Raw genomic sequence first — 24572 nt, 5'->3', positions numbered from 1 at the left:
CCTTGACCTCCCAGAGATCGGGCTGCCTCTGGGATTAAAGGTGTGCATCACTATACCAGGTTACATTTCTTCAGAAGAGGAATGCCTTCTTCCAGAAGTTCCTACTATGCGAGCCAGCAGGAGACTGATTAGAAGGAAGCCTATGAAGACACATGGAAAGTGGAAACAAACACGTGTATAAAAGTATGCATCTCTTATCAGACAGCATGGGGAGGCCTGAGGCTTGGCCTTCCAACACTCACACATTTTAATGTCAGATTGTTCATGTTTTCTGTGAGCCGTGGGGGTTCTCTACCCAAATGGGGGAGCTGTGCTCTTGCTAGCCTAGAGCCTCAGGTCACATTTTTTGTACACGTCCTTCCAGGGCCTCGAGCTCAGCCAACACCTCCTTGGGCAGGTCCTGGTTGACTTGCTCTGTCAGGTAGCCCCGAATGTCTCGAACCTCCTGCTCCCAGAAGTCCTTGGGGATGGAGAACAGCTGACTGGTGTCCACTGCGCCGAGGCCACTGAGGTCCAGGGCTCCTTCCTTTGGTACTAGCCCAATGGGAGTCTCTTGGGCACTGTCTTCTCCTTCTAATCTTCGGCAGATCCAGTCTAGCACACGAGCATTCTCTCCAAAGCCTGGCCACAGGAAGCGGCCTGCTTCATCTCTCCGGAACCAGTTGACATGGAAGATACGAGGCAGCCGGGCACCTTTTCGCCCCTCCATGCTCAACCAGTGTTCCAGGTAGCGTCCAAAGTTATAGCCAAAAAAAGGTCGCATGGCAAAGGGATCATGCATAATGGTCTTTCCTAGGACAGGAGGGAGGGTGGGTAAGGAAGGGAAGAGTGCCCTGTGTCCCAGCTGGCAGAGGAAAAGGTTTACAATTCTGACTGAGCTTCAGGGAAAGTGAGAAGATGTGATGGGAGAAAGGGAGACAGTGGGAGTAGGGACAGGGAACACAGAGGGTGGAAACTCACCTTTGTGCTCTGCAGCGGCAGTGGACTCAGAGCGCATGGCGCTACCTACAAACACCCCATGCCGCCAGCTGAAGGCCTCGTACACCAGTGGTACCCCTGGAACACCAAGGAACAGGTTTATGGGGAACCGTTTTCTTCCATTTCAGACCCCACACCCTCGCCCATTCTGCATTCACTGTGGGAGACACAGCTAGACAGCAGCTGGAGGTCCCTGTGAGCGGTCCTATGAGTTCTAAGTACAGGAAGGTGGGAGCTTGTCTGTAGAGCTGGACCTTTACTACAAAGGCACAGTGCCCACATGCTGCTTACCTTTGGGTCTGCGGCCTCCAAAGATGATGGCATCAATAGGGACACCTTCTGGTGCTTCCCAGGCTGGGTCCATGATGGGACACTGGCGAGCCGGGACACAAAAGCGAGAGTTTGGATGTGCACAGGGATCCTTGTCACCTGGCAGGGGAAATGCAAAATATCATCAATTCCAAGGTCATGCCCACTCTCAACACAGACACACATGATCACACACAATGATACGTTTTTTTTTTTAATAAAAAAGATTTTATTGTTATACATAAGTACACTGTAGCTGACTTCAGACGCACCAGAAGACGGCATCGGATCTCATTACAGGTGGTTGTGAACCACCATGTGGTTGCTGGGATTTGAACTCAGGACCTTTGGAAGAGCAGTTAGTGTCCTTACCTGCTGAGCCATCTCGCCAGCCCTAGTGTTTCTTTTCATGATGCTGAAGCTTAACCCCAGGGTCTTACACATGGAGGGCAAGCACTCTACCACCGAGCTCTATCTCCTGCCCCTTTGCATGATTCCATCAGCTAATTACAGCCTTGTGTTGGAAAGAAGGGAGCAGGGGTGAGGGCATCTTCCCCCAAAGATGAGGCTACTTATCAATGAAGGGGCTGCTAGAGAACTGTGGAAGAGGACCTGGGACTTGGCAGGGCGCTTCGGGGACAAGTCTTAAGGAAACAGGTATTGGCATGTGGTTTTAATAATTTTCTTCACAGAAACTTTTAGTTATAGGATTATTGTTTACCAAATCTAATTTTCCTAAACCTAAAGCAAAAACTGAGCATGTCAGGTTGATATTTCAAGGACTGGGTTCCTAGTAACAAACCAGGGAAGGCAATCTTCTGAGCCATCAAAATGCAAAGAGAAATTACCTTTATTACACATTTATTCATGTGTCTATTGTACTGGGGCTAGGGGCCGCCTTGGGATGCATGTGGGAATCAGAGGCTAACTCGTTCGGTTTCCTTCCTCCATGAGGGTCCTGGGAATCTAACTCAGGTCATCAGACTTGGTGGTAAGCACCTTAACACGCTACGCCGTCTCACCAGCCCAGTGGTTGAGTTTTCTGCTTCTGCTTAGACCCTGACAGTGTGGGTTGCTTGGGACATGAAGTCCATCAGGAATATAACCTGGCTGGTCATAACCCAAGGAGCCCAGAGCATTTGGCACCTTCAGGAATGCTAGAGAGAAGCTGGGAGCCAAGTCATCAACATGTATGTGAGCACCACTGGGGAGACTCAGGCAGGTGCCTTCTCCATTGCAAGTACAGAGTGGGAGCCATGAGCCAACATGTCTATCTCTGGCGCCCAGCCCAGGACCCTGACTCTCTAGTTATATCAGTGAATTCAGAGTTGCTGAAAGGGTTGGGAAACTAGCCTATAGGCCTATAGCCTATCCAAAAAATCTTATTTTTTGGATTTCTCAGTTGTGTGGGGCACCTGAGGGGGACTTAATGATGGTGTTAGAGAAAATAAAGGCTGGTCAAACATGCAGGCTGATTGTTAGGCCAGCCTGCAAAACTCAAGATTGCCCTTCAGTAACCACAGCTCTTCCTGGGCTGTGCTCTGTTCCTATAACTGCAGAAGGCAATGGAAAAGCGGTAATGACAGGCTTGGGAAACCAGCCTCTAAGAAAGTCTAAAGCACTAGCCTGAGTTCATGCAGGATTACAACATAGGGAGGGATGGGAAGGGTAGGGCAATTTTAGACACAGGCTATCATACAGGGGAACACGGGAGACAAATGACAAAGGAATGTTCGATAGAGGACACAGGCTTCCTTCTTTCCTGATGGGGCAAATGTTACTGGCCCAATTCCTGCTTTAACAGTTCTCCAAATAGTCTTCCAACATAAGCTTGTCCAGCTTGTACTCATCACTGTTTTTGTTTGTTTGTTTGTTTTTTTGGTTTTTTGAGACAAGGTTTCTCTGTATAGCCCTGGCTGTCCTGGCTATACTGTAGACCAGGCTGGCCTCGAACTCAGAAATCCGCCTGCCTCTGCCTCCCGAGTGCTGGGATTAAAGGTGTGCACCACCACGCCTGGCATTCATCACTGTTATGTATTTGACAGTATGCTAAACTCCTTGTATGTATTATTACTCCTCCCATAATCCTAACAGATGAGTACTAAGATTAAACCCATTCAGTTGGTTGGAAAACTGGAAAACTGAAGGGAAGTTAAATAATTACTTGGATCCCCCAAACAATGATTAATGGATCGGGGACACGAACTGAGATCTTGCCTGGTGTTGGAAACTACAAAAAGCTAGGGTTGTAGAGGGTTTTCCATCATTAATGCTGCTGTGCTGGGGACTGGCTGCTCTTGCAGAGGACACAGGTTTAATTCTAAACCCCTACATGGTGGCTCATAACCGTCTGTAATTCCAGTTCCAGGGGATCTGATAGCCTGTTTACTACATGCATGCGGTACAGACACACTTGTAGGCAGAACACACACCTACATTTAAAGCACTGAGCTCTGGAGCCTTTGCCACAGTGCCTCACCCCACATACCAGGTTTCCAGGGCTTTCCCAGCCACGAGGTTATGGTGACACCAGGCGGAAGAGGCTGGTCAATGCCTTCCCAGTACACACCGCCGTCGCTGGTCTCAGCCACGTTGGTGAAGAGAGTGTTACTCTGGATTGTGGCCATGGCATTTGGATTGGTGGCAGCAGAGGTACCAGGGGCCACCCCGAAGAAGCCATTCTCAGGGTTGATGGCCCGGAGTTGACCTGCCAAGAGTGAAAGAAAGGAAAGACCAGTTGGGAAAGGCTGAGATGCGAGGAGGGAGGAGGTCCTCCTCTCCCCCTTTTTCTAGATCTGACAGAGAGCTGCAGTTGCTAGGCTAACCGGGGGTATGGGGCCACATTGGCTGTTCAGGAAAAGGGCCTTTCACCTTCACTGTCAAACCTCATCCAGGCGATGTCATCCCCCACACACTCCACTTTCCAGCCTGGCAATGCAGGCCGCATCATGGCCAGATTGGTCTTGCCACAGGCACTGGGGAAAGCGGCTGCCACATAGCGCTTTTTCCCTGCAGGGTTGGTGATGCCCAAAATCTGTATTGGGGACAGAGGGAACAGAAAGAAGTCACCAAAAGTCACGATGGCATAATCTGCATGGATGAGGACAGCTAGCGGGTAATGGGGTAGGCAGCAGGAAATGGACATTGAATGGACAATAAAATGCCTATTCACTAAGCAGGCGCCCTGCCCTGCCACAGAGACTAGAGTAGCACATCAGCAGCCTGGGGCTAAAACTTGAGGTTTCAGGCTCACCCTCCTGGCACTTGGCAGGAAGGTGGCAAGGCTGAGGCAGACTGCCAAGGCTTCCCCACCCACTCCCCTACCACAGCTGCTCAGTTCCTCACCAGGCCCTCACCAGCATGTGCTCTGCCAGCCAGCCCTCATCCCTGGCCAGGCGAGAGGCGATGCGCAGGGCAAAGCACTTCTTGCCCAGCAAGGAGTTACCACCATAGCCGCTGCCGAAGGAGACGATCTCCCGCTGGTCTGGCACATGGCCAATCAGGGTTTTTTCCGGATTGCACGGCCACTGGCCCACAGGATCCCCTGGAGACAATGGGGTCAGAGTGCTGCTGGCACTGGCATCAGAAACCAGGGTGTCAGGGACTGGAGGGATCAAGGATTGACCCAAGAGACACTTGGAAGCAATGGAATGCCCAGGGGTAGCTAAACCCTCTTCTTCAGTACCCATCAGCCTTCGTGCTTTGTCAGACCTGGCGACTGACTTCTGTTCTCCAAATGGTATTACTCCAGTCCAGAATGCTTCCCTGGGTCTTGGGGAGTAATCGTTCCACATCCACAATTTCTCCATGGATGGGTACGATTTGGGACTCCCTCTGAGTGGAAGAAGGTCTCAGTGTCCTAGATAGGTACTCACCATGTCCAGTCAGGGGCTGGCCCACTGAATGCAGACACTTGATGAAGTCACCATCTCCCAGGGCCTGAAGTACAGGTGTCCCCAGGCGGGTCATAATACGCATGCTGGCCACCACGTAAGCTGAGTCAGTGAGCTGCACTCCAATGCGGGATAGTGGGGAGCCCACGGGACCCATGCTGAATGGAAGCACATACATAGTGCGGCCTGTGGAGGAAGATGTCGCTAGGAGGAAGGATTCTGAACCCAGGATATCCTCAGCGCCCCTGCTTCTATGTCCCTGCCTTGTTACCCTGCATGCATCCTGGGAATCTCTCGTCCACAGCTCTCTGGAACTCATCTGGGGACATCCAGTTGCCCAGCTGCCCCCTGGCCCCACCAGCCAGGAGAGGCACTGTGTCCCGCTGCGAAGGAGTAACAATCACCGTCTTGCTTTCTACCCGTGCCACATCCTTGGGGTCTGTGCGGGCCAGCCAGCTGGGGGAGAGAGGATTGCCGGGAAATGGTGGCTAGCAGATTTCACTTATCTCCAGACTCACTTTTTTGTTGTTATATTTTGTCCAGGTAGAGTCTTACCATGTAGCTCCAGCTACATGTAAGTACTATGTAGACCAGGCTGGCCTCAAACTCACAGAGATCCACCTGCCTCAGCCTCCTGAGTTCTGGGATTAAAGGCGTGCTCCACTAAGCCTGGCCACTTACTTTTTAAGTTTAACTTTCACTCCAGGTCTGCTGGCATTATTTTTTCTTATCCAATTCCAGTTTAGTCCCTTTAGGCTTTGTCTCATTAAGAGGCGGTGTCCCCAAGGCACAGGCTTGGAGCCTATACCCCTGGCAATGTTTCATGAAGGAGGAGGCAGGCAGTAAGTAGGCCCCTCCAAATTAAGAGCTCCAATGTGTAAATTCGTATCAATGTTTTTCCTTTAATGTAAGAAACGTTCACTTTCTGCTCCATTTCCCCTTGAAGCTCCCATTCCGGCTCATTCCACTGGTGTGGTCTAGAAATATCTCTGTCTTGGTGAACCCAAAGGTACCTCAGCCTAAGCAGTAACCTTATCTTGGGGGGTTGCTAGTTTCAAGGCTTACCAGTTCTTATACTTGGGGAGTCTGCGGATAAGACCCTGCTCTTCCAGCAGGGCCAGTATGGCAGTGTTCTCGGCCTCGGTCCCATCACAGATGTGGATGCCCTCCGGTTGGCACAGATGTGCACTGCGCGCCACAAAGTCTCGAACTCCAGCCGGCAGCTGACTCATATCTCCGCTGAGCACACGCAGGGTTTGGATGCTACGGCACGGTGACCAGCACCAGGGCCTCAGCCCACGCCAGCTAAGCCTATCAGAGTCAAAACAGAGAGTCAACCATCCAGTGGCTACCATGGGAGACAAGCACTGGTGAGAGGCAGAAAACCGTGCCTCTGGGGAGTACCAAAGCATGTCTGGTTGCAGGCACCATAAGACCAGTTCTAGGTTATGGTGGGTATGTGGAGTGAGTTCAGACTACTTGTATCTGTGGCTTTTATGAGGTTTGTGTCTCCCATCGGGGAGGAGAGGCAGTCAAGTCTCTGGCCCAAGGGTGAAGAAATTGCCCAGATGAGAGCCTCATGAGTGATTTTTAAGCTCATCCATGTTCTTTTCAATCAGTTTTGTTTTTTTGTTTTTTTGAGACAGGGTTTCTCTGTATAGTCCTGGCTGTCCTGGAACTCACTTTGTAGACCAGGCTGGCCTCGAATTCAGAAATCCGCCTGCCTCTGCCTCCCAAGTGCTGGGATCAAAGGCGTGTGCCACCACGCCCGGCTTCAATCAGTTTTGATGTTTAAATGGCAGTTACTCTTATCTTTCTCCTTCGCTGTAAATGCCCCAAACAGAAGGCATAGCTCCAGAGGGTAAAGCCCTCTCCTAGTGCCAGCCAGGCTTTAGGTTAGGATTCTCACATGAAGATAACAGATGCTGGGGTTCCAGGTAATGCCTCTGTCCACCTGGGTCAACAAGGGTGGACTAGCTAAGGATGCTTTAACATAGCGAAAGCTGGATCAAGAAGAATAATGCCACTGGTCCATGCCTAGATTCCTAGAAGGGCAGGGTAGTCTCTGTATCGTTTGTCCTGCTACCCTCCTGGAAGATAGTAGGGTCTGCTGTGATTGGTCTGGACAAAAGATGGCAAAGAGATGTAGTTACCCTTCTCACATGCAAGGCCTCACCTGCCAGAAACTCAGAGTAGGCCACAATGGCGTGAGCCTGTGCATTCCCTGGCTCTCCTTAGAAGCCTTAGGGGCTGGTGGTAGGGTCAGAATGTGAGAGGGCAGGAAGCTCAGAGCACAGGCTACATTGCCTGGGAAGGGAGAAGACGAAGCTCTTGGATGTGGGAGTTTGGACCTGCGTGGGGTGTTTTCCAGAAGATAAAAAAGGCAGCATACTTTGTGTGGCCCCAGGGGGTGGGGGCACAGCAAGGTAGGTCTCTTTGTGTGTTTTTCTGCACAAGACAGTTTCCCTGAGAAATTAATTTTAAATGCATGATCCTGAAAGCTTTAATCCCCAGGAATTGACTCCTGTTGTCTTAAGGGAAACACAGCTTCTCCCAGCCCCACCCCCATTCTCTTGCAGGTCTCTTAGAGGGACCTTCTCTCTATCCTTCATAGACCACTCTCACATGGATTAACCAAGTAAACTGCAAAGAAGAGATAAGGAGTCAGTTCAGACTCTTATGTCCAAGACCATGGAGGAAGGGACATAAGAAGAGACCCGGTTGTATGGGGGCAGGCCTGGGGTCCAGGACCTACTAGGGGAAGCCCGCCAAGTTAAAAGGAAGGCAGTTTGCCCTCCTCCCATCTTGCTTGCTTCCTTCCTTCTCTCCCTCCCTGTCTCCCTCCCTCCCTAGTCCCCAGAGGCTTCACTGGGCTTCGTGCCAGGTTCCGTTCTGTTCTCAGGGAGGCTGCAAATGATGTTTACCTTCTACCTTCTTTAGGGAGCTTTGAGCTCGGGTCCCCGTGGCCTCAAGCCCTATGGCCTCAAGGCCTTAATGGTTCCTCACTCCTCACACACTGGGAGCCCTTGGTCCGAAAGAATTACATCTGCTAAGTAGGGCATTTGCGGAGATGGGGCTAGGGAAGGCAAAGGAGAAGGGGGAGGAGGTTGCGAGTGGCAGCTAGAACAGCACACAGCCGCAGGGAGGGACAGAAGAGCACGGAGGCTGGGTGGGAAACCTGGCGTGGCTGGGGATGGGAATGCGGAGGCGGGGATGCACCACCGTGAGACCCAGACTGATGAACAGCCACCCTGCCAGTCTCTTCCTAGGATAGGAAACAAGCGGAGGAAGCCCGGAAGGTGGAGCGCGGAGTGGGCCCCGGGCTATGGGTCACTCACCGCAGGCCGGGGAGGTACATAGCAGCCATGGCACCTGAACTGGCGCTGCGGGATGGCCACAGGAACCAGCGCAGTCGGGGAGACAGGGAAGGCGGGGAAGGAAGGAGCGTGGCAAAGCCAGAGGGAGTTGAGGTTGGGCGGGAGGCGCTTAAAAAGGAGGCGGGCAGTCGCCGGGGCGGAACCTAGCTGGTTCTCTCGCCCATCTGTAGGCCGGCTCACTAGCCCGGGCTCAAGGCCCCCGGGCTCGGTGAAGCCTCCGCCCCACAGTCATCACATCCTCAAGCCATTGGAGGCCGGGAGTTCAACTTGGGATCCGCCCACACGACCGGCCACGCTGCAAGGATACTGATGTAACTTTGAAGGCTGTTGCTCCTTAGAGAAAGCAACCAAGAGACGTTGAATGTCAAACAAACTTAGAAAGAAGGATGAGGGCTGGGGACCAGGGCTGGGGAGCCCAGGATAACAAGATGCCCAAAGCCTCAGTGTCTAGGTTTGCTTTTGCAGAGCACTCCTAGCCTCAGGCTTTTCTTTTCCAGGGTCCCAGATGCTAAGCTCTCCCCAGTCCTCAAATAGTAACAAAACCAAACTGTTGTCCGTGCCTGGCTTCTTATCAAGGGAGTTTCTCTAGCACCATGAAATTGGTGGGGTCTTTCAGGCTCATGGACATATCACCGGACCTCTAATGCTCCCACCATTTAGCCCACCCCCACCTAATCCCAAAGAGAGTATTTGCCCTCAACTTGCCACTATCATGAAGTCCTTGTGTAATTTCTCAACATGTCATTCCAATTTGAGATCACTGGGTATCGCCAATTCAAATGCTGTACCAATCCAAACTCAACGCATCCACGATGAGTCTGTAGAGTCTAAGTTGAGCTCTGTTGGATGTCAGCTTGGTAGGGCAAAGCACGAACCTGCCTGAGACAGAGGCAGAGCAGAGAGACAAAGATCAATAGATGTCCCCCAACCACCCACAGTGGACTTTATTAAGATCATCTGAGGGTTTCTTTCTTTCTTTCTTTTTTTTTTTTTTAAAGATTTATTTATTTATTATATGTAAGTATACTGTAGCTGTCTTCAGACACTCCAGAAGAGGGCGTCAGATCTTGTTACGGATGGTTATGAGCCACCATGTGGTTGCTGGGATTTGAACTCCGGACCTTCAGAAGAGCAGTCGGGTGCTCTTACCCACTGAGCCATCTCACCAGCCCCCTTCTATTGGGGGTTAGGATGGAAACTGTGAGCGGAGATGCTCAGTGCTGTAGGGCCTGAGTTAGGGCAGGGTCTCCCTAACAGCTGAGGGCTCTCTTCCTCTCCTGCTCTTGCTGGGGCAGGTGGTCCAGAGTTTCTTATTCTTTGGAGGCCATGTGGACCTTGGAGAACTGTGTGGACCTAAATGGTCCATTGCTCTGTTACTGTAGCCAAATTATCTGTCATACCTGGACATGAGCTTGATAAAGTGGTTATTGAGAGCAATGCTAGTCCCACTATCTAAGGTAGACTGGATGTTGCTGTTAAAGTCTCAAGAGGCAACTGGTCCCTATATCAGCCCAGGATGCTCTAATGCCTGCCTCATCACCTTCTTATATCTGCATGTATGTATTTACTTTTGAGACACGGTCTCCCTATGTAGTCTGGATGTCCTGGAACTCACTATGCAGACAAAACTGGCCTTGAATGCACAATCTACTTCCCAAATGCTAGTTTTAAAGGTGTGTGTCACCACAACCAGCCACCACCTCTTGGCGTCTCCCAAATGGCAGTTGTCTCCGGGCAGCATGTCATATCCAGGATGCACAGTGGAAGTAGGAACAGAGACAGTCATGTTAGTGAACTTGCTGTTCAGCTCAGCCATGACCTTTGCCCACAGCTTTGGCTGTACCAGGAATGAGGGATGTTTTGGTTAGCCCATGGCCATCACAGCACAGCTTTCCAGGGTGTGTGTGTGTGTGTGTGTGTGTGTGTGTGTTCCAAGGCCTTCTAGAGGACAGTAGTCATAAATCCCTTGACGGATGACCTTGGGCCGGGGATTGCTAAGCAGACTGTGGAACAGGGCGCATTGATGACAAACTTGAATGAGCTGTTGTACCTCTCCTGGTTCATACCTGTCACAAGCAGAAAGGGCAGAGACGATGACCCTTTGGGTCCATCATCCCAGTCACCCCACCTTTCCTCACAACAGTGAAGACACCTGTAGTCTCCACAGCATATTTGGCACCAGCACCCACCCAGCTGATGTTGGAGAGATCTAATTCCTGGAAGATTAAAGACTATCATGTCTCAGATATTAGACTGGCACTGTGTGGAGGGGATGTGGCTGTTTCTGGAACTAGATGAAGCAGAAAACCTATATTCTTGTTATAAGAATGAATGCATTTATTCTTTCATTTAAGCTTATTTTAAGTGGATCCTGCCACTTTCAAAACAAATAATCTTGAGTTTTAGTTTCTTCAGAGTTTTGTGCATAAACAGAGATGGCCTCCAAGGGTGGTCTGTAGCTGGTCTCCAGTGCTTCCCATCCCATTACGTTTGTGTCTATAGACCTGTACTACCCTACCCCACACCCTATCCTAGAATCCCCCTGCATCAAAACTGTCCACATTCACCTTGCCATCCCCATCTTACTCCTTGCCTACACTGTAGGCCTCAGGGTGTTCACACTGGTGTCAGAATGACTGCCTCTTTGAAGGTCATCATCTTGTTCAAAACCTCGCTCCAGCTCCTGGGATTCCCTGTCTCAGTGAACAGTACCATCATCTAGCAAGTTTGTCCCAGGGAATATCTGAGTCAGAATCAAGGATTTTTTTTTTTCCTAATTTTTCATAGCTATTTAGACACCAGGACCTTTAGAATGGTTCTACCCAATTAGCCACACTTTAGCACAGGGCTTATCTTGCACCTGGCTTTATGTGATAGCTTCCAAGGCCCTTTTTGGACTGCATCTTTCAACACCCCATCTGTTTGTGTGTATAGCATCACTTTGCACAGAGAAAGGATTGATATTTATGGTGTGGATAGCAGGTGCTAGGTTCTGTGCTAGCAGCGTGTGCACAAGTCTCACTCAGCCTGCAATGACTTTATCTTGCAGATGTAGACATTGAAGGTTGAATCATTTCCTCGGAGTGGCAAGTCTGGTTGACTGGAGAAAGGAATCTTGGCTCCAGGTCTTTCTGACTCTAATTATCCAGGTTTTTTTCTTCCCCGCAATCCTATTATATACTATTTCATGTGTTTATTGTGAACTGCTAGACCCTATCTCAAAAAACAAGTGGGGAAAAAGGAAGAATCCAAAGGATTTTAGACTAGGCTTAAAATCCCTAATCTGGCCCCTAGCTATCTGAGTGATCACCCCCACCTCCCTTCTGGCTTTCCTGCCATTCCTCTGCTTTGTAGAGAGAAGAATCTAAGCAAACCAAGTCTCGATTTAAACTGTCCCCTACCAGTGTCCTCCCATGATAGTCACTTGACAAATGACGATTGTGTGAAAGAGTGATCCCACATTCTTTTATCTTTTGGGGACTGTTTCTCTCTCTATAGCCCTGGCTGGCCTGGATTTGCTGTGTAGAACAGACTAGCCTTGCCTCCTGCGTGCTGGAATTTACGTATGTAAATGCAGCACCACACTCAGCAAGACCTGCACTTCTTCAGTTCTTTCCCCCAACTTCCTTCCTAGCTTCAGGGAGACAGAGCAAGGACATGCTGTAGGGTTTTCTCCCACTATTGTTGCCTGCTCCACTCTTCTGCAGCCTGCTCCCCAATCTCCTGCCTGCTCCCCAACTGTGGTCGGCTTCCCCAGCAACTTCAGCCTATGCCACAGCTGGCACTCCAAGCAGTACCACCAGGGGGCAGGGTGTGACCCGCCGTGGTTTGTTGGTTTTCTTTTTCTTTTTCTTTTTTCTTTTTTTCTTCTCTTTCTTAGGGACAGTCATGGTTTATCCCCTGGATGTCTCACAGATTGGCTAGAGTTGAGAACAGTCCCAATTTATCTAAGAGAGATACTTGAAAACATGACAGTAGCTGGATATGGTGGCACACGCTTTTAATCCTAGGATTCCAGACTTAGAGGTAGGCAGATCTCTGTGAGTTCAAGGCCAACATGGCCTACAGAGTCCCAGGACAACTGAGGCTATACAGAGAAACCCTGTTTCGAAAACCCTCCCATCCAGAGAGAGAGAGATAGAAAGAGAGAGAGAGAGAGAGAGAGAGAGAGAGAGAGAGAGAGAGAAGAAAACGAACCATTACTTAGCAAGTATTCAAGTTCCATATACATCTGCATTTTTCTTACACATACATATCTATGATAAAATTGGGTATATAAATATTTATAGTAATTGATTGATTGATTGATAAGTCCCAAGCAAGCATGAGAAACTGAATCTGGGTAAAAAGCTGGGTTTGGTGGCAGACGTCTTTAGTCCCAGCGCTGAGAACAGGGGCCAGAAGCTTCCTGGTTTACTAGCCGGTTGGTTTCGCCAACTTGTGAATTCCAGGTTCAGAGAGAGATGGGTTGTATGGCACATGACTGTAATCTGAGTGTGGGGGAGACAAAGACGAAGGCTCTCTGGAACTTGCTGGACAGTCAGTCTAGATGAATTTGTGAGTCTCAGGTTCAGGGAGAGACCTTGTCTTAAGACCTAAGGTGGGCAATTAGGTAAAACATCTAACCCTGACCTCTGGCCTCCATGTGCATACGTGAAGGTGTATGTACCTGTATATACACATGTACAAATGTGAACATGTGCCTACATATGCTACATATACCCACTAAAACAAATAGGTTAAAGATAATAGGAGAGTGGGGCTGGAGAGCTGGTTCTTCTAGAGGTCCTGAGTTTAATTCCTAGCAACCGCATGGGGCTTATAACCATTTATAATGAGATCTGGGGCCCTCTTCTGGTGTGTACACATAATGTAGACAGAACATGATGTATATATAGTAAATAAATAAATCAAAAAAAAAGAAAAAGAGAGAGAGAGAGAGAGAGAGAGAGAGAGAGAGAGAGAGAGAGAGAGCCAAGCCTTATTTAGGAATTTCACATCATGCACCCTGATCACATCTACCTCTGAGTCCTCCCATGTTTGTCCCTGTGACCTTCCCTAAAAAAGAGAAGAAACAAAAAAACAAAAAACAAAAAACAAAAAGAAAAAAACATGTCCAGTTTGTGTTGTCCATATACTTACTGGAAAACGGTCAAACTGCTGGTGGCCAGCCCCCTAAAGAAAACTGAGCCGGACAGTGGTGGCGCACGCCTTTAATCCCAGCACTTGGGAGGCAGAGGCAGGCAGATTTCTGAGTTTGAAAATGAAGGAGGCTCACCTTATGATAGGAAGCAGAAAGAAACAAATACAGAAGGGTCAAGTTAAGATGTATCCCCAAGGACACAGCTCTAAAGACATACTTCTTCCAATGAGGCTCCATCTCGTCCTTTCACAACCTTCCGATAATACTATCAGATTATGAATCTGCCAGGTAATCAATCCATTGATTAGATCAGAACTCTGAGATTCCAAACCTGACAGTTAGCAACAACTGCCTCCACCCCCTGCCCCCTCCACTCCCCTCCCCTATGTCCGAACCCAGGGGATACTTCATATTCAAACGGGAACAGTACAGTATCAGAATTATGAATTTTCTGAGCTTAGAGGTTCACGCCTGTATTCCTGGCACCCAGGAACTGAAGCATGGAGATTACCCTAAATTGAAGACTAGCCTGGGCTACTGAATGACGCTTTGCCTCAAAAACAAATGGAGAAACAACCCAGAAAACTAACAATATTTTGGGGCCATGTTTGGCCACAAAGAGTTGGCAACAGGGCGGGGGAACTGATTAAAAGGAACTTGCCGTATCTACTTAAGCCACAGAGAGGTGTAGATAAAGGAGCCTTCTGTACATACTTAAGGACTTTCATGGCCACAGGACACTGTGTTGGCAAATGCAATGTCCCTTCCTGGGGCAATGTGTCCAGTGGCTGGTCCTTCTAAGGATGCGGTAGCTTGCCTCCTTGCTTCAGTTCAGGATAACTCTACAGGTCTATTGCAGTACCTCAGCCCCCCACCCCCACTGTCATCCCTGGGGGTCACATTGATTGCACCTGCAAGATAATTCAACTTTTCCCTCTCTCTAGCTCTTTCTCTCACCCCCCCCCCGAAAGTCTTTCCCAATAGACCACTTGTATCCAAGTAGGGACAGGCAGAGGTGGGGGGGGGGAGCTACATGTTTATCTGTAGAGCCCCTGGCAGCCAAACCTGGTAAGAGGGGAGGATTAGATGGCCCGTGCGGAGTGTCTGTGCCCGAAAGCTGCCTCTCCCCACACCACCCGACTTCGGTGTAGATACCGGTTTTCAATATCCCCCCACACTCCTTGGATATGTCTAAGTTCTAACTCTCAGCCCACTTTGCTCCCCTGCACAAACCAAAGGTAAGTCTCCCCATGAACAAATGTGACCCTAACCTTGTCACCACTGACAATCCCGTAGAATCTCCTCGTTGCTTTTTTTCTTTGTAAAGATTTATAGAATATACTGTTGTTCTCTTTTGAGAGACTAGGAGAGGGTATCGGATCCCATTACAGATGGTTGTGAGCCACCATGTGGTTGCTGGGATTTGAACTCAGCACCTCTGGAAGAGCAGTCGGTGTTCTTAACCTCTGAGCCATCTCTCCAGCCCTTCTCATTGCTTTTTAAAAAAAGCCTAAATCTTTGAAGTGCCCTACAGGCTCTCCCTCGTCCCTCCCGACCTGTTGACCTGTAGTCATTTTGCTCACCTTTGAACATTTTCTTCCCTCTGGCCACGCTGGCCTTCAGGTTTGTCATTCTGTCCCCCATTCTGCCTGCTTCAGAGCTCTACATCCATCAGCTCTGCAACCTGGAATCCCCACCCTCTTCCCACATTCAGTCTCGGTTATTTGACCAGTCTTGACTTCCTTAGGCGACATGTCCCTTCCTCCCAAGTAAGTAGAATAAGTGGAATAAGGGAGAAGAGACCAGTGATTGGGTATTGATTTATTGACTTATTGATTGATTTGGTTACAGGACTGCTGGCACTGTGTGTTTGCCAAGCTCAGCTTCACTTGCTGGCGCAGAAGGACCTGGAGAAGTTGCTGAAGCAATGGGCCATTGCCTGTAACAGCCCACTCAGGCTTCTGTAAAACCCTGCCTGCTCACCCCACCTTGTAGTTTTAGGGTATAAAACGAGTATACAGGGCTGGTGAGATGGCTCAGTAGGTAAGAGCACCCGACTGTTCTTCAGAAGGTCCAGAATTCAAATCCCAGCAACCACATGGTGGCTCACAACCATCCGTAACAAGATCTGACGCCCTCTTCTGGAGTGTCTGAAGACAGCTACAGTGTACTTATATATGATAAATAAATAAATCTTAAAAAAAAACAACAACAGGAGAATACAAACTGGAACGAGAATACAAACTGGACCCGGGATTGAAGGCTTCCAGGAACTTCAGCCCACCAGTGACAACTCCTCTCTCCCACACGGGCCACGGGCGTCGGAATGATTATCCCAGAAAGATGCCCGCAACAACTCCTATCCGGTTCCATCTTCACAGCACCTGAGACAGGCTCACCAAGTTAAGGCTTGGGCCACTAAGTCTATTACATATCAGTGTTGAATTGCTGGGGCCATCACAATAGAAGGAGAGAACTGTCAGAAATTCATTCTTTTATATGCTCTATTTATCTAAATAAATAAGTAAACAAACAAATATTACATCTTCATGAAATAAAATCTTGTAGCATCCTGCCCTCCTTTATAGCATCTCAATTAGAAGGGTTTGTTACATTTGTAGTCAGAGCATTGCTTACACACAGAAGTCACAGGAAAGCCAGGTAATATAGTCAGATATTTCTCAATTTCAAAATAAAATATGTGTGAATGATTTTTTTTAAAATTATTTTTATTTTATGTGTAAGGATGCTTTGAACAGCATATTTGTGTGTAGTTCCAGCAAAGGCCAGAAGAGGGCACTAAATCCCCTGGAACGGGAGTTAACAAGTGGTTGTGAGCTGTCATGGGTTCTGGGAATTGAACCTGGCTTCTCTGGAAGAGAAGTGCTCTTACTGCTGAGCCATCTCTCCTGCCCGTGTGCCATTTTTTAAATTAAATGTGAGGGTATCTTTGTGCCTGGGACAAGAGTACAAATAGTCCACAAACTTTGTGTTTAAATATGTGAAATGAATAATGCATCCAGGCCAAGTGGTATGAACCTTTAATCCCAGCTACTTGGGTGGCCAAAGTTCAAGGCCAGCCCAGGCAATTTAGTGAAACCTTGTCCTTTCACCTCATGCCTCCCCTCAAAAGAGCTCAGTGGTAGAGTGCTTTCCTATCATGTACTAACATTTTTTAAATCTTCCATTTTAAAAAATAGAAATCATGGACTGGAGAGGTGGCTCAGGGGTTAAGAACACTTGACTGTACTTCCGAAGGTTCTGAGTTCAATTCCCAGCAACCACATGGTGGCCCACAACCATCTGTAATGGGATCTGATGCCCTCTTCTGGTTTCTCTAAAGAGAGCAACAGTATATTCATACACATAAAATAAATAAAAATAATTTTTAAAAAAAATAGAAATCAGCCGGGCATGGTGGCACACGCCTTTAATCCCAGCACCTGGGAGGTAGAGGCAGAGGCAGAGGCAGAGGCAGAGGCAGAGGCAGAGGCAGAGGCAGAGGCAGGCGGATTTCTGAGTTCGAGTCCAGCCTGGGTCTATGGAGTGAGTTTCAGGACAGCCAGGGCTACACCCTGTCTCAAAAAACAAAAAACAAAACAAAAAAATCATTTCAAGTAATAAATATTAATTTTTTTCTATTTACACGTGCATACTTCATAGTGATCTAGAGGGCTTATTCAAATTTGGTATCTACTCAGAGTCCTCGGGGCTCTTGTCCGGGATGTGGTGATGTGGGGAGAGGCAACTCAGACTAGGACTGTCACTTGGGGGCTTGTGTATCAGTAGTGAGGTCCAGCCATGGAAGGGAAATCCAGGGAAAAAAGTCCATGTGATCCCTAGGAGCAGGTCTGAGCTCTTTGTGCAGGAAATTTCTGGATACCTGGAGTATGATTCTCAGGGACCAGGGGTCCGGGCCAGACAAGGGTGGCTGTCTCACATCATGGGGTACATTCAGCCATAGAAAGACCAGGACGGACCAGTCAGTGGTACCTGGCCTCAACCAGGACAGGCTCAGCTTGCTTGAGCTTATTTGGCCCGACTCCCTTCACCCCTTAGCAGCTTAGCTCTCCCACCTCTCTCCTGAGTCCTCCAGTAAACAAGAGGATCAGGACAGATATGACAGCTGCCTGGTGGGGCAAGTGTCTGGTCAGGTCAGAGCAGGCATGAAAGGGGCTACGCTCAATGCTGCCAACCTTTCTCCTTTAGGGAAGTTCTAGGATCTCTTTCCCAGCTATCTGCTGTAAAGCCACATTCTACTGCCATCTTTCCTCGTCAGCAACCCTATTGCCTTCTTGTGGCTGGTTCCTGGCCTTACACTTTCTGCTTCTTTTAAGAAAACAAGCAACAGATCCTGGAGAAGAGTAACATTTCTACTTGAATAGTGACTCTATTTCATGAGAGAGAGAGAGAGAGAGAGAGAGAGAGAGAGAGAGAGAGAGAGAGAGAGAGAGAGAGAGAGAGAGAGAGACCTAGGCATGGGAGAGTTGTGATATCTGACCTAAGCCTTCTGATGTTTGTAGAGGAAGCTTGGATATCGAATGTCCTCCAAAGCTGGGCATGGTGGTGTGTGCCTTTACACCCTGCACTAGGAAGGCACAGGCAGGTAGATCTATGAGTTCAAGGCCAGCCTGGTCTACAAAGAGAGTTCTAGGACAGCCAGGGCTACACAGAGAAACTATGTTTTGAAACCAAACAACCAAACCAAACCAGACAAATGTCCTCTATAGGCACTTGAGCTCAGAACTTGTCATTATTGGAAGGTGGTGGGATTCAAGAGGTGGGGCCCTGTGGAAAGTCTTCTGGTCTTTGCGTTTTCCCTGAGGGAAGCAAAGGCCTAGCCCCTCCCTGGTCATCAGTTGGTACCCTTGAGGAAAGCAGGGGCCCTATGCACTTCCCTTTTCCTCTCTCTCTCTCTCTCTCTCTCTCTCTCTCTCTCTCTCTCTCTCTCTCTCTCTCTCTCTCTCTCTTTGTCCCAGTGATAAGGCGAGTAGCTTTCAGTTGTGTCCGCACCATGACACTTGACTCACTACAGGCAGCACATGATGGGGCCAACTGCTCACTGCCTAGGCTCTCCAAGGCAGCAAACCAAAGCAAAGTTCTTTCCCACTAAGTCAATTACTTCAGGTATTTATTGGAGCAATTGTGTTAGTGTTAGTCAGTTTTTGCTATTGTGACAAAGTGCCCAAGAAAGATCAAAGGGGGTGGGGGAGATTGCTTTGGGCTAATGGTTTCAGATTCAGTTGATGGTTGTGGGGTCCTATTGCTTTGGTCCAAAATCTAACATCATGATGGAAAATGTATAGTGAAGCAAAGAGAGAAAGAGAGAGGAAGAGGGGGCAGTGGAGGTGGGGGAGAAGAAGGGATGGAGGGACACAGACAACATGCACCAATGAACTAAGGAGAGGATACACCATTCACACGCATGGTTTTTCTAGTTAGGCCAATTCATACTGACAGCCAGTTCAGTATGAACTCTTTGGCTCGTTAGTTCATGGATAAGTTTAACATTCTCGTCTAATAATATCTCACTGGAAACTAGCTTTTAAAATATACCGAAACCATAGCAGTGATGGAAAACTAATGTAGACACGCACACGCACACGCACACACTCCGAGATCGGGTTGAATGTAGGCATCTGTGGACCAGTGGGTCTCAAACAGTGTATGTCAGAACTGTTGGAAGGGTTTATTAAACCACAGCTGTCTATAACCTATTTACTGAGTTTCTGTTTCTGTGAGTTTGAGGTAAAGCAAAAGAATTTGTTTCTTCAAGTTCCCAAGGGACGATTACTTAAGACTGTGGAAGCCATTGTCCCAACAGGCAGGGAATAACCTTTAACTTCTGGAGTTTCTTCTAGTACAGCACCTATTTAAACAGCTTCAGGCAGGTTTAAACATCTCCTTGGCTAAGTCCTACTATCCCTGCTTCGAGCTCCTACTAGGGGGTGACAGCTCTAAGAGGGGATTAGGCTGAAAATGTAGGTCACACCCCAGCCGTCTGGGAATGAGTGAGAGAGGAGAAGAGGGACTGAGACACACAGGGAAAAGGAGAGAGGAAGCTGAGGAGGGCTCATGAGGGCATTCACAGAAGTGTGGTGGCGATTGGATTTCAGCTTCTTTTAGTCTCCAGAGGAAAGACCAGAGTTCGAGTCTTGGCTTTTTCTGTCTCTTCTCTCAAGCTGGGCTGCCTGCCTTCGGGATGGACTATTAAGAGTGAGTTTCTTCATGGAAACTCATGGCTTATCTTTCTAATACAGTGACTCTGTGAGGAATAAGACCAGTCAGGGTGAAGGTAGGGCAGGGGCTGAAATGTGACGATGCTTGAAAAGAAGCGCCCCAACAAGCTGGCTGAGGATGGGCTGGGAACGTGTATATGTCTCTCAGACACAGATGGGAGGCGCAGAGTCTTAAAAGAGGGTTTTGGTAGTCTGTCTGGACTCTTACCGGCTCTAAACTTTGAGTGAGTGGGCTGAGAATTGTGTTTACGTGGAGGGGTGGTGTTTTGGAGTCAACATGGCTCTCTATATTGGAAACCAAGCCCACTCACATACTCAAGGTCCGGGATAGGAAGCTTCTCTGGGGAAGACGCCATTTTTCCTTTTTGGAGAACTGATAGCACCTGTCCTTCACTGTCTTCTGAGTCCCTGCCCCAGGCCAATGAGATATGCAAATAAGCCCTTTATCTCATTGGATGAGGCTTGAGGACCACAGATGATCTCAGGGAACCAGTCCTTTAAGAGTGTCCTTTGGGCTCTGTGTCCACAGCCCCCTTGTTCTGAATACAGAGATGACACCAGCCCCTGCTCTATGGAGTGTTTAGTCTCCGGGGAAGCTGTGCCTTTCTGGTTCTGACAGTGACTACGTCGTCTCTGCCGTTCCTAAAGTGAGTATGTCTGGTGACCCTCCTGGGGGCAAGGCCTGTCATATAGAGCCCCTCCCCTGACCCCTGCAGTCTGCCTCTACTGTTTCTTGCTGTATCTTAAGTAGAATTCTTGCTCTTCTGCACCCTGCCCCACTTCTACTCTGGCTGCAATCATATCAGAAAGATAAGCAATATATCCAAGTAACAGTTTAGCATCTCCCAGTCTCTGTGTACACCACCATCTCCTTTTTTGCCAAGGACTAGTTCCTTCTAGTAGCCCCGTCCTCTCAGGGCTGAGCAGGTCTGCAGAGGACAACTCTCCCCTCAAAGAAAGAAGCCTTGTCTAGTCGTCTTTCTGGTCAAAGTGTGGAAGTCTGAGATTGGTCAAATTAAACAGGAACCTGAAGTCCAAGTGCCAGGCAGACGACTCCCTGAACTTCTCCTTCTGGGGGTGGGTGTGTCTCTTGGCCTTGGGAACTGGACCAGAGCTGAGACTGCCAGACAGAGAAGTGTAAACTAGTGAGATAGCCTAGCCGGAGGAGACCGACCGCTCCAGGTGTTTCTTGCTGGCAAGAGAGAGTTCCTTAGCGTCATAGATTAAGCGCATGCTGTTGAATCATGGTATGCTTGAGGGCTTCTTGGGGTAATGAACTTTTAAGCTTGTGCCTCTGCAAAAGATGGAGCTGAGGGGCAGACTTTCCTAAGGCTATGAGTATAGACGCCTCCTTTTAGGGTATGTCTCAGAATTTGTCTTCCACAGAATACTCTTTGGGGGAGTTTTGAAAGCCCACAGTGAACAGAAGGATCAGATAGCCAAGAACATCTGCTCAGACCCGCTTTTTTTTTTTTTTTTTTTTTTGGTTTTTTGGGAAAGGGTTTTTTTTTGTAGCCTTGGCTGTCCTGGAACTCACTCTGTAGACCAGGCTGGCCTCGAACTCAGAAATCCACCTGCCTCTGCCTCCTGAGTGCTGGGATTAAAGGTGTGTGCCACCACGCCTGGCCTCAGACCCGCTTAACACAGTAGGTTCTAAATCAAAGACGATCTGTCTTCATGCGTTCTCTTTGGAGAGACTGGCCCCAAGAAGAGAGGCCACTGGTCCTGATCTTTCTAGAGCCTTTCTTTCTTTTCCCATGGAGAGTCTTTTTAGAAGAGATTTGCCTATTGACTAATCCATGGAACAGATGAGTAACTGACACTCCCCTGAAGGCTTTGAGGGAGGGAAGACAGCAGCACAGCCACCTCCCTATATCCTAAAATTCACAGCACAGTGTCTTTCCATTGTCCTAACACACACACACACACACACACACACAGAGTTAAGTTAATTAAGCAGAAACTTTAATTGCGCAGAAACTTTAATTGCTTGTAGATGGAATGGCACCTCTGGAGATGACGGAGCTTCTCAGTGTGTCCCAGCACCAGGGTCGGTCGGGAGCACTACCATGTTGCTCTTGTTTTTCATGAGTCCCAGAGGCACCAAAGGGTGCTGTCAACACACCAGAGGCTGTGTTGTCATTCTGTCCTTCAGACCTTAAGTTTCTTGTTGCCTGTGAGGAGCTGCCTGGAAATAGCTGTTCAGGGAAGAGAGGCTGCATCTGTGCTCTGGAACCCCAGAGCACTAGATCCATGGAGGTCCTGGGGGGTGGGGCGGGGGCGGGGGCGGGGCTATAGTAAAAGGGACGGGAAGGATGGCAGGCAGCCTCTCGGTGTTCTACACCTTCCCTCTTTCTTGCAGAAACACCTCTCTCAGCTCAGTCCCAGAATGGCTTTCCCCCCCAGTCCCTTGGCTATGGAATATGTTAATGACTTTGACTTGATGAAGTTTGAAGTAAAGCGGGAGCCTTCTGAGGGCCGATCTGGAGTCCCCACCGCCTCCTTGGGCTCCACACCATACAGCTCGGTGCCTCCTTCTCCCACCTTCAGTGAGCCAGGCATGGTGGGCGGCGGCGAGGCCCCTAGGCCAGGCCTGGAGGAGCTATATTGGCTGGCCAGCCTGCAGCAGCAACTGGGGGCGGATGAGGTTCTCGGGCTGAGTCCCGATGAAGCCGTGGAGCTGCTGCAGAACCAGGGCCCCATCTCTGTGGAAGGTCCTCTTGGCTACTATTCAGGGAGCCCGGGAGAGACAGGAGCCCAGCATGTCCAGGTGAGTGACCAGGTTAGTCTGAGGGGAGGGAGACCTAAGGAAGGAGGCCGGCCAAAAGAGGGAGGATAAGTCCTGGAGAGAACTGTGGACTGGAAAGAGACAGAACAAGGTCCTTGTGAAAAATCAGAGAAACCAGATCGCTTTTTCTTTTCTTTTTTCTTTATTTCAGACAGGGTTTCTCTGTGAAGTCCTGGCTGTCCTGGAACTCACTCTGTAGACCAGGGTGGCCTCGACCTCAGAAATCCACCTGCCTCTGCCTCCTGAATGCTGGGATTAAAGGCTTGCACCACCACTGCCTGGCTAGATCGCTTTCTCAAAATGGTAGGAAATTGTCGAATCATGGAGGACAGAGAGACAAGATTAGGAGGGAGTGGAGAGCTGTGGTTCAGGACTTTAATCCCACCATTTGGGAGGTCGATGCAGGAAGGTTTCTGTGAGTTCAGCCTTGTCTAAATAGTGTTCCTGGCTAGCCATGACTACATAGTGAGACCAGGTCAAAAAATAAACCAAAACAAAGCAAGATTCGAAAGGGCTTCAGCGGGAAAAGGGTTTAGAAGAGCGTGGTGGTGGTGGTGGTGGTGGTGGTGGTGGTGGGATGAGCGATTTTGTGGAAGCAAATAGATAAACGATGTGTGGAACCTGACCGGGTAAAGGCTGTGGTTGGCTTTTTCAAGGCCCTGTGTCTTCCCCAGCGCCTAACCTTCTCAGAGGGGATTGGGACTCATCCTATTAATTATAGACACAGATGGGGGTGTTGAGGGCTTTAGGATGTAATCCAAATCCTTGAGGGTCATCGGGTTGTGGTGTTCAGGACAAGAAAACGTGTCGTGTGTGGCAAGGGCGGGATCCGTCTGGGCGCGGGTACCTCGGGACACTGCAGACAGATGAAGGGTACGCAGCGTCCAGAGGCATGATTGGTTTGCCAGAGAGGGGAGGGGAGGAGCCCACACTGCGACACTTGCAGAAAGACCAAAGGACGTGGGCGCCTTGGAGATGGGGGAATGGAGGATGGAGGTGGCAGCGTAGCCCCATGGTCCAGGTGTGATAGAATCTGGGGTGGGGTCTGCAGGAAGAACAGCATACAGCAGGTGAGGGTGGAGCCTGGAGTGCTTTCCTAAGGGCTCCTTGACTGGCATGGGGACCAGTCAAGGAGAGCTGGATGACATCCGCACCAATCTGGTCCCTGCACTTTTCCTCCGCAGCTGCCCGAGAGATTTTCGGACGCCGCGCTGGTCTCGATGTCTGTGCGCGAGTTGAACCGGCAGCTGCGGGGCTGCGGGCGCGACGAGGCTCTGCGGCTGAAGCAGAGGCGCCGCACGCTCAAGAACCGCGGCTACGCTCAGGCTTGTCGCTCCAAGCGGCTGCAGCAGCGGCGCGGGCTGGAGGCGGAGCGCGCTCGCCTGGCCGCTCAGCTGGATGCCCTGAGGGCCGAGGTGGCCCGCCTGGCTCGCGAGCGCGACCTCTATAAGGCCCGCTGTGACCGGCTGACCTCCGGCAGCCCTGGGTCCGAGGACCACACACACCTCTTCCTCTGAGCCTCTAGGGCAGGGGGTGTGGCGGTTTGGAGGTGGTTGGGTAGATGGCGCTATACAGGAGAGGTAGTACCACTAACCAAATCGCTACCTGTGGTCTTGTCCGTACAAATATCCCCAAACTTCTGGGCCTCGTGGCATGCCAGAGGTTAGATGCTGGTCCTTTGCTGGAGTTGAGTTCCCTTCCCTTTTGCAGGTCACGATTCTTCATGATTTAGTAGGGCACTGAATTCTGTAGGAGCTAATGCCTGTACTGAGGGTGGAGGTGTGGAGGATGGGCGGGTGGCATGCTGAATGGGAGGAGGAGGAGGAGGAGGAGGAGGAGGAGGAG

At 49.5% G+C, this 24572-nt stretch overlaps 2 protein-coding genes across 4 annotated transcripts; one reads left to right on the top strand and one right to left on the bottom strand.

Annotated features, from left to right (window-relative positions):
• Positions 1–223: 223 nt before the first annotated feature.
• Pck2 (phosphoenolpyruvate carboxykinase 2, mitochondrial) lies at positions 224–8714 on the bottom strand. 2 transcript variants are annotated; one of them, XM_021203040.2, is made up of 10 exons: positions 8519–8714; positions 6246–6491; positions 5452–5636; positions 5163–5366; positions 4644–4831; positions 4159–4321; positions 3776–3994; positions 1270–1407; positions 961–1056; positions 224–792 (listed from the first exon to the last, which is right to left on the bottom strand). In XM_021203040.2, the coding sequence occupies exons 1-10, from the start codon at positions 8545–8547 to the stop codon at positions 338–340; spliced, it is 1923 nt and encodes a 640-aa protein (XP_021058699.1). In that variant the 5' UTR covers positions 8548–8714; the 3' UTR covers positions 224–337. The 2 variants fall into 2 exon arrangements, with proteins under 2 accessions (XP_021058699.1, XP_029397713.1); XM_029541853.1 differs by lacking the exons at positions 5452–5636; positions 8519–8714 and having other exon boundaries at positions 6246–6417.
• An 11752-nt stretch (positions 8715–20466) lies between these two features.
• On the top strand, positions 20467–24572 carry Nrl (neural retina leucine zipper). Of its 2 annotated transcripts, XM_021204110.1 has the most exons (3): positions 20467–20586; positions 22302–22709; positions 23912–24572. In XM_021204110.1, exons 2-3 carry the CDS (start codon positions 22329–22331, stop codon positions 24242–24244), a joined length of 714 nt encoding a protein of 237 aa, XP_021059769.1. In that variant the 5' UTR covers positions 20467–20586; positions 22302–22328; the 3' UTR covers positions 24245–24572. The 2 variants fall into 2 exon arrangements, with proteins under 2 accessions (XP_021059769.1, XP_029397703.1); XM_029541843.1 differs by lacking the exon at positions 20467–20586 and having other exon boundaries at positions 22329–22394; positions 23912–24472.

The sequence above is a fragment of the Mus pahari genome, chromosome 8 (assembly GCF_900095145.1).
Source record: "Mus pahari chromosome 8, PAHARI_EIJ_v1.1, whole genome shotgun sequence".
NCBI lineage: Eukaryota > Metazoa > Chordata > Mammalia > Rodentia > Muridae > Mus > Mus pahari.
The sequence above is the reverse complement of the archived record's forward strand: the minus strand, read 5'-3'. Positions and strand labels throughout refer to the sequence as shown.